This window comes from Maylandia zebra, linkage group LG8 (assembly GCF_041146795.1).
Source record: "Maylandia zebra isolate NMK-2024a linkage group LG8, Mzebra_GT3a, whole genome shotgun sequence".
NCBI lineage: Eukaryota > Metazoa > Chordata > Actinopteri > Cichliformes > Cichlidae > Maylandia > Maylandia zebra.
This window is the reverse complement of record NC_135174.1, coordinates 9,446,738-9,456,205: the sequence shown is the minus strand read 5'-3', so window position 1 is coordinate 9,456,205 and position 9,468 is coordinate 9,446,738. Positions and strand designations below refer to the sequence as shown.

The 9,468-nt window shown below is 45.2% G+C and overlaps 1 protein-coding gene across 6 annotated transcripts in view; it reads right to left on the bottom strand.

Annotated features, from left to right (window-relative positions):
* Positions 1-1,709: 1,709 nt before the first annotated feature.
* The window catches only part of mrtfab (myocardin related transcription factor Ab), a 40,572-nt gene continuing 32,813 nt past the window's right edge, over positions 1,710-9,468 (bottom strand). For 5 of the 6 annotated variants that reach the window (XM_004557590.4, XM_004557591.4, XM_004557594.3 and 2 more), the window contains 10 exons: positions 9,225-9,409; positions 8,689-8,860; positions 7,270-7,665; positions 6,160-7,161; positions 5,852-6,058; positions 5,071-5,163; positions 4,536-4,676; positions 4,263-4,355; positions 3,876-3,939; positions 1,710-3,790 (listed from right to left, as the gene is read on the bottom strand). In XM_004557590.4, coding sequence (XP_004557647.2) covers positions 3,243-3,790; positions 3,876-3,939; positions 4,263-4,355; positions 4,536-4,676; positions 5,071-5,163; positions 5,852-6,058; positions 6,160-7,161; positions 7,270-7,665; positions 8,689-8,860; positions 9,225-9,409 — 2,901 coding nt within the window. In that variant the 3' untranslated portion in view covers positions 1,710-3,242. The remainder of the gene's footprint in view (positions 3,791-3,875; positions 3,940-4,262; positions 4,356-4,535; positions 4,677-5,070; positions 5,164-5,851; positions 6,059-6,159; positions 7,162-7,269; positions 7,666-8,688; positions 8,861-9,224; positions 9,410-9,468) is intronic. The other variant, XM_004557593.3, reaches the window with a different exon arrangement.

The following is a 9,468-nucleotide window of genomic DNA, read 5'->3' as shown; positions in this document are numbered from 1 at the left end:
CAGACATCCATTCTGTGATACTGTGATTTTGCAAAGTGCTGTTTTCCCAGTACATAATTTCATCAACTGTATAACGGGGGGTCAGTTATAGACTCCAAATATACTGTCTATGCAAGTATATACCCTATGCAAGCATCAGGTTAGCCCCCCTTTTACCATCAGAACTGCCTTAATTCTTCATGGCACAGATTAAACAAGGTTCTAGAAACATTCCAGAGATTTCTGTCTATATTTGCATGATAGCATCGCACAGTTGCTGCAGATTTGTCAGCTTTCGCGTTCATCGTGTAAAATTTCCTGTTCCAACACATGAAAATGCTGCTCTAATGGACTGACATGTGGTGACTGTAGAGGTTGTTTGAGTGCTGTGAACTCACCGTTATGTTCTTAGTTTTCTTTTTATAGCTGCCACTAGGTGGCACCTAGTGGGGTCATCTGCTGCTCACGTCCTTTGATGGTTGATGTGCTGCGCTTTCAGAGATGCTCTTCTGCATATCTTGGTTGTAACAAGTGTTCTTATCAGCTTGAAGAAGTCTGGCCGTTCTTGTCTGATCTCTGGCATCAACAAGGCGTTTTGTCCCAGAGCACTCACTGGACATTTTCTCTTTTTCAGACAAATGTCTGTAAACCATAGAGATGTTTTTATGTGGGGCAGTATATCAGCACATGTGACACTAGCAACCATGCTACATTTAAGCTCACTTAAACTTCAGCGGGTCATCGTATTCTTGATCATGTCTACATGTATACTGTAGTTTCCGTCACGTGATCGGCTAACTAGATATTTATGCTAAGGAGCAGTTGAACAGGTGTACCTAATAAAGCCTGTGCTGAAACTATTTAAAAAGTGAAAGTTTAGTTTTGGGCATGTCAGAACCAGCTATGATAATTTGGTGGTAAAAGGCTTTCTGAGAATGTGTGACTAAAAATCCTGTGTGACGGCTGGCTGCGGGGTGGCAGGCTCCTGTCAGAGGGATGTGGGATACAGAGGAGATCTTTAGTCCTTGTGGTGCTGTAGCCCTTTAGAGCTCACTGTAGCTAATTAGAGGCATGGCCTCGGGACTTTTATCTGCTCTGTCTGTATATGGGTGAGAGAGAGATGGTACTGATGCTGCTCTGGGGAGCTGCGGCAACCTGTGTATGTGTGAGTGTGAAAGGAATTTGTAAGAGCACACTGAGCTGGCTCATGCTTGGATCTTGTGCATTGTTTATCTGCATGTGTTGCAGTTCCTGTGTGTGTGAGAGAGGACGAGAGCTCCCAAGAGCTCATCAGCGTCATTGACAAGGATCCCCTCATAGTGAGTGAGTCAAACTGGACGTTAGAGGCAGAAGTTAAAGAGAAAAGAAAGAAGAAGTGATGAAGGTTCAACTTATGGATGCTCCAGACTCCCAAATATCCTTGATCAAGATACTAACTCCTAGTTGCTCTCTGATGCATCCATCGGTATATTTTTTGACAGAAAGTGCATACACATGGAAAAAAGTGCTTGCATGAATGGGTGAATGAGGCACATTATATAGAGCGCCTTAGCAGTATTATATATTTTCTATCATAATACAATATTTTATGTATTTTTTATATATAGTACAGTTTAAAACACCTGTTACAGTCTGACCCAGGGTATTTGTATAAGTGACAAAACGTATTTGTCAAAATTACACTGTAATCTAGTGGCTTTTTATTAATGCCAATAATTTTACACCATTACTTTTTGCAGATCCATACATGCCACAGTTGAAGCCTTTATTAAACAGCTGATGCTGGGCTTTTCTCATGTACTCTGAAACATATTTAAAGATTCAAAAACCTGCCGACTGTCCCACAGAAATGATCTATAGTGTTCCTTCAAAATAAATTGCCCGAGATGATCAAAAGTAAACTTTTCAGGTGGTTGAGAGAAGCCTAGTTGTTGATCCGTTTAGGCAGGGGTGTGTTTTCATTCAGAAGCAGCTGTGGGGGAAATGCAGCTTGAAATTTGTGACAACTAGCACACAAAAAAAATCCAGTTGAACGTGGCTTTCAGCACCAAACAAAGAACTGGTAAATGTGCTCAGGTCTTGTTTAGCACTACGAAAAATAAAAAATACAAGGGTAAGCAAACTTCTGGAAAATTCCCTCCTGTTCCAGATGGAAGCTGCTTTCTTTATTCTTTGAGCAACATCGCCCTCTTGTGGCTTTAATTTCATTACCAGGCTTACTTAAATCACAAAGCTGAGATGTATCTGTTAATGTGAAAAATCAAAAGGAAAAAGAAACACATCTTTAGAGTTTTTTTTTAAATGGTATGTTTATTTTTTTAATCTTTTTTTTCTTTAAAAAAATGACAAGGTCCAAGTTCTCTTGGAAGCCCCGCCCTCCCCCTCTGTCCCCCAGCCGGCTAGCTTGACTCTAAAGCAACCAGCAAAGAAAAATAGTCATATGGACAAATTGTAATATACACCCGATATACAGCAATACATAGTGGTCTACCATAATGTTACCAATTATACGCAACCTCCAATGAGGCTTCAATTCAAACTGTTGCCACTGATAAGGTTCATTTCAACAGCAACTCTCAACCAATGAAGGTTGTATCTTTGACTAGTGTGGGTGGGGTTTAGGTTGGCATGGTGAGGCCACAAGCAGCTGCCTTTTTTCTTTTTTTAAAAAAACAAAAACAATCAGTGGCTCAGCTGACCATTGTAACATTAGGTGGCTTTCACTCAGCTGTTGACCTAAACACCCACCCTTTAAACCAATCAGATTCAGCATAAGTGCAAAGTTTAGGAGGCACTGACACACACTGCTATCTCTAGGAGCCCAGGAAAACATCACAGACAGTCCCTTCTCGCCTCTGATCTGTCCAGCTGTTTACTGAGGGTTGAAATGGGTTGAAAGCGACCTGCAACTTTCGGCTGGTTTACTTAAACCTGGCTTTAATGCAGGTCAGGACACGGGAAATGGGATTTTATCCGTTTTGGTTCCCTGTAGAGTTAAAATCTTTACAAGTCCACTTCAGGTCCACCAAGTAATTTCAATGAATTTAACACCACCTCACCTTGCATACAGCAACAGCCAGTGAAAGACAAGACAAACTGAGTAAATGTGTGAGAGTGTGTGTGTGCGCGTGCATGTGCCAGACACCCCCCGCAGTGGTAGAGACAGCATAGAGTATGTGCATGAAATAAAGACGGAGCCTGTACACAGTGTGAGCGACCATGTGTTCATCTGTGTGCGTCTGCGTGAGGTGCTACAGACGTGGCTACCAGTGCAGCTGCAGGTCCGTATTGTCCAGAAAGTCGGCTGAGAACACGCTTTGCGGAGTGTGTGGCGCCAACGGAGCTAAACTCGTCCCTCCGTCTCCACCTCCTCGCTCTCCTCTATTGCCCTCGCTACCTCCACTTGCACTCCCTACCATGTCCAACCAGTCCATGCTATCCAGGTTGGGGTCGCCAAAGTCCAGCCCCGCAGAATGCGGGGAGAAGCCCAGGTCGGACGTGTCCATGGGGGAGGGGGGGTGGTCCAGGATGCTGGGCGTGCTCAGCATCTGGCTGTGGAGGTCGTCGATCAGCGCCAGGCCGCCGTCGGACTCTATGCCCAGCAGTGGGGTGCCCGTCGTGCTCTCCAAGAAGTCCTCCAGACGCCCGCTGCCTGAGCAGGGCCCTCCCACGGTAGACTCCGGGGAGATGAAGGCCTCTGTGGGGGTGGGAGGAGACAGGTGGAGGGGGGATGGGGCAGTGGATGGAGAAGGTGGGTCAGAGTGGAGAGGGGGGAGGGAAGGGTCCGGGTTGGCCTTGAAGCCGGGGATTTCTGGGGGAGGACAGAGAAATAAAGGTCATCAAGACGTACCGACCTGTGATGTCTCTCTCACATTAAACTGAGATCTCATCATTACCTCCACTTTTGAGCAGGATGTCAAATAGGTCGTCCATCTGCTGGCTGTTCAGGCCATTCTCTGGCTGTCGAACAGAAACACAGTATTCATTAGCCATCATGTAGCCAACAGTGAGGTATCATGTAGTTATTTAACACAAAAAACAGCAGCAGGTGTTCTTCACTGGAATGTTGCAGGGGCGATTTCTTTTAGATAATTTGGTCTGATAGGATGACACTGATCTAGTCTACCACTACGTCCTAACAAACCCAACCCAACACCACTGCCACTCCTCTGCAAAAACATTAGAGACCAAAAAAGTGAGAAGATGGAAAAAAGGAGTCGAGACAGGGAGAAAGATCAATACTGCAAGGCAGATGGAAAGACAAGACATGCTGGAGGACATACTCTGAAGCGCTGAGAAGAAAGGGAGGTGTTGGGTTTAGGAGAGGGAGGGGTGAACAGCGTGTGCCGGTCGTAAGGCGGACACGCCTCCTGTCTCTGTCAGCATGGTGCCATGAAGTGATGAAATGAGAAGAGAGAAGAAACAAGAAGACAAATTTAATGAACATGTGGAGAGAGCAGGACCACCATTAGAGATGACATGCTGAAGGTAACTCTGCCTGGAAGCAGAGGAGGGAGAGGAGGAGGAGAAGGAGGAGGTGCTGCTGCTGGCGTTACCTTGAGAGATGACATTAAGTTGTTTTGGCTTTCATTGTCTGAAATGTCGTCAAAGAAAGGCTGCAGGTTGGGTGGAGCGGTGACGGGCTGGCTGGGTTGTGGATCACCTTTGGCGTCTAAGTGCAGCCCCGCTTTTTGTCCCTACGGGCAAAGAGTGGCACGTTTAGAACGGAAGGCACACTTGCATATGTTAATCATGCAAGTCTTATTCTGGGATAAGATGCTGTTTTTTAACCTTTGTTAGTCCACAATCTAACTTGGATGATTTTACAGTGTCTCAGTGGCGACACCTTGTGGCAGGAATCTGTTGCTATTGTTGTCTTCAGGACTAAATTAGTAAACAGAGATCAATTCAACGTGTATTTACATAGCGCCAACCCACAGTAACAGTTGGCTGAGGGCGCTTTATATACTCTAAGGTTAAGACCTTACAACAATACAAATGAAATGAAGAAAAAAGTTAAGTAAAAATGTTGGGAAAGTTACAATCTACACCATGCTTACATGTTTTACTGAGAAAGAGTTTTTGCTGTACCTTTTTGCTTGGTTGGCTCACAGGCTCGGCCTCTGCCTGACATTTTGATTGGCTGTCGGTGCTGGGCAGTTTACTTGGAGTTGAATTCAATCTCTGAAACGTTACAAGTACGCAAACATTCATATTCTGTCAAACCATTTAATATTACGCGCTTCCCATATATAAACAGTACATGCAAGACTAACCCTATCCTACTGAAGTGTATTTTTTATTTTATAATTTTTTCATCCATGGACAGTAAAGGTTGAAATACTACAGTAAGTCAATGACATTTGGCAACTTCAGGTGACGATGGGTGGGGACAAAAGAAAACAAAACAAGAAAACCCCCACCGGCGACATAAGATAAACTTCCTAAATTAGTAAATATACCCTAGTGACCAGCTGTCAGCTTCAAAGCAATGTGTGATGAGCGACTCACTCAGAGTTTTGACAGAACTGAACTAACATCGTCAAAAAGACACTGCTGTTGTAGGCTACAGCTGGTGACAGTAGCTCTTGTTCTGCTCAGGAAGCTCTACGAGCTAAGACAAGAAATCTTAAGAAAACCCACAGCAGGTGGAGAACGGTTACACATGCCACTACAACAAACGCACAAAGGCTGCAGAGTAATTGTAGGGCTAAGTTTACTTGCTGCTGTTCAAAATACTGACTGAAGGTGCAACGAATTATTTGCTACACAGTATATATTCATTATTTTTGTATAATGTACAAATAGTCTAATTTAGAGGGAAACACTTAGCATTATTACCATTATCATCAGAATACCATGTTCCCTGTACCTGCAGTGTGATGCGTCCGTTGGTTTTGGCCAATGAGGACACTCCATTCTGTCCATCTGTGGTGTGACTGGTGAGAGCGATTAGGTAGTGGTTCCCGTTGGTGTCTGTCACCAGTGTAGGTGTGCCGTTGGCCTTAAGGAGGTCTAATGAGATGGCCTGAGTGTGCACTGGTGTGCCATTCTGTTGCTTGATGATGACTGGAGTCACCTGGAAACAGAAAAGTTGCGTTAGCATTTTATTATATGCTATATACTCATCGTAAAGACTGCAGCGTGTGTGCTTTCAGTCTTTGAAGTTCACAGTATTACCTGTTGTGTTGAGGCTGCTGATGTCTGCTGTTTCTGCTGCTGCCTGTGCTGAGCTTTCAGCTGCTTCCTCTGATGAGTTTGGCTCAGTGCGGGTTTCTGACTTGTCACCGTCTGGTTTTGGATCTGCAGCTGAACCTGCTTTAGCTGAACCTGGTTCTTCTGCTGAGCCTGCTGCTGCCCTTGGGTTTGCTTGAGCTGGTTTTGCTGTACTTGCTTCTGCTGGGCCAGTTTCTGCTGCGTTATCTTCTGCTGAGCCTGGAGCTGTTTCTGTTGGGTCTGCTGGAAGATGAGCTGCTGCAGCTGCTGCTGCTGGTGGATCAGGAGTTGAGCCTCTTTCTTTTGGTGATGCTGTTTTTGAGGATTCGGTTTGGGTTCTGCGGCCTTCGTCGGCTGCGCCTGACTTTGTTGCTGTTTCGGTTGTGGTTGCCGTTTTTGTTGATCAGACTGTTGGAGCTGCAGCTGCTGAATCTGCTGCAGCCTGAGCAGAGTCTCCTGGGAATACTGCATCGTCAGGACCTGCTTCTTTGACAGAGCCTCCTCTGTTACTCCCTCCATTCCTTCCTCTGGCTCTACCTCCTTTTTGACCTTCAACACGATGCCATTAGGGAGCGTAGGGGGCTGAATGGCTGAGGCTTTTATTAGCGTTTGGAGCTTAACCTCTGGGGATGTTTTGCTCTTATCGCTTCCTTCCCTCTTGACCACTATCCCACCTGCCATCTTGCCTTGCTCCAGCTGGGACCTGAGAGTCTCCACCAGCCTCTGCTTTTGCCTCAGCATCCTGGTGAGCTCCTCGATCTGTTTGTCCTTCTCCTGGAGCATCTGGTCTTTATCCATAGATGACGTGTCCATGGCTGCTCCGGGCTCGGGGGTTTGGACAGATGCAGGTGAGGACCTGGACAGACTGCAAGAGCTCTGGATCTCATCTTTGACTGCGAGTGGAGAGACATTTGCTGGGTGCTGAGGAGAGGGGTGCAAGGTGAGCTGGGTCAGCGGAGAGCTCACCTGAAGGACACACACATTAAAAAAAGGAGAGGATGTTAGGAAAATGTCTGGGTAGACACAAAAATGACAAAGTGCTTCTAACAATAACAAATGAAACATAAATTTCACCATTTCTCCAAACATGTCTCCATTGCAGCTGGTCTCATCTGGACTCATTCCAGCTAACGACCTCTCTGACGGAGTCGGCGACACCGGAGGGCTCGAGCTGGTGCTGCCAAACCGCATCACCCGCCCTGGAACCGCCTGAGCCAGTGAGGACAGAGACAACTTAAACCCACCCTCTACTGACTGGTGGTCAGAGGTGGAAGTTGTGGTGGGAGAAGATGTGGTGGTGCTAGCAGCTGAGGTCGTGCCCTGCAAGCCGGACTGCAAAATGCCATTCTTTGAAACAGTTGCGGTTCCCCCATTTTGTTCTTGGTAGTTACGGAGCCTCTCAATTAGATCATTCTTGGTGCCTGAGACGGTCAAACCCCGCAATTTCAGTTCTTGTTTCAGCTCAGCAACCTGGAAGATGGAAACAAAAGTGGTATTCATAAAACAAACACTGACTCAAAGTGAGAATAGACTCAAATTTAAAACGCTCAGCTCAAAGGAACTTTATACAGCTGGACCTTTAAAGGGTGCGTAGGTGGTGATGTACTGATAAAAAAAGCCATGTAAAAGGTCGCCTCGGACAAATTCAGACAAGTGACTCTTTAAAATGACACCCAAATAAGATGACACATTATTTTAAAGCCAAAACACTAATGAGTGTGTGTAAACCATTCACACACACAGAACTGCATGCAAATCAAGAGTAAAAGCAAAGATAAAGAGCTCAACTCTTTCACCCAAAAAGACATCTCCCTTGTACCCTTAATAATGAGTTTTGACACCTCAGTAAATATCAACAAAGACGTGATTTGATTACCATCTGAATAGTTTCCAGCTTTTTCCCGCACAGACAGAGATGACACTCACTAACTTTGAATGCAAACCAGGTGATTTTGTTCTACAAGCAGGCTTGAAATATGATAGAAAGCACTCAGGGCAGAGAAGAGTTTAAAGGGTTACTTACTCCTAGTAAGGTTTCAAGGGGTAAAGAAGGAGCCTTAAAAGATAACTTTGTTGGCTTGTGGCTCAGTGCGCCACAATAACTGTCTAATGATCACGTCTTTTATTCTCTGGCCGAGTGAGTTTAACTATCTTTCTTAATTTGGCTTTGCAGTTATGACAAAGCACAAACAATACATGAAGAGAGTATAAGAACATCTACACGTCTGTAGAGTCCACCACCATATGAGGGGTGTCTGCAAAGATCTAATCCTTACAGCTTAGACTGCTGCAGACTTTCACAGATTTCCCTTTGAGAAAGGACCAAAATCAGAGCTCTATTTTAGAATGGGCAGGATCAATGATGTTTTCGTTTGGGGCCGTTTTGCTGAGCACAAACTTAGATCTTTGATTTGAATTACCCAACAAAATGAGCCACAGCACTGTGTGCAGTAATGATCTCATAAGTTTGTTTTTGGGTCCTGAGTTAATTACTTTGAACTCATCCAGGTTGGCTGGCAGAGTAGCTGGTTTGGCTCCTCCCACTGCGGTTTGGCTGTGACGGGCCGTCCCCGTTTGACTCGAGGAAGCTGTGGTGGTTGTTGTGTGAACGGTACGGGAGGGGGAAGGGCCAGAGTTGGTTGTGGGAGGCTGCTCCGTTTGTGGCCTGAAGGAAGACAAACAACAAAGTTGTACGGTAATAAAGATTATCGAGCATGTTTTTTTTCTCTGGCAGACCACGGGGGAAATTATGATGAGAGATCAACTCTAAAGATGAAACTTGTGAATTTCTAAATAAGTTTTCTAGAATTTTAAAATGAAACATGAAAGTTTTATATTAACTGTAAAGTATACTCAAAGTAAAAAGGAAAAAAATACAAACTGTAAAGCTACACTGCAACTACTAGCTTAATGCAGGAAAAAAAAATAAGGGTGTTGAACTTGTTGACTCTCGGCAAAAACCCACAGCAATTACTCATCCTCGCTTCCAAACCATACGCACACATACGCAAAAGTGGTTCGACACTCACTTGGGAGGGGCGGGCAGGATGGTGTGGTAGTTGTAGTGCTGCTGCTGCTGACTGAGAATCTGCAGCTGCAGGAAGAGCTGCTGCTGCTGGAGCAGCTTCGCATACGATGAATCCATCTGAGGCGGACGCTCCTTGTCAGCCTTCTGGTCGGGGGGGATGTACTGATGGTACTTCAGCTTCTTCACCTTCACGCGGCAGGAGGGAATGTTTAAGAGACAGACACGTGTGAGATGCATGGGCATTC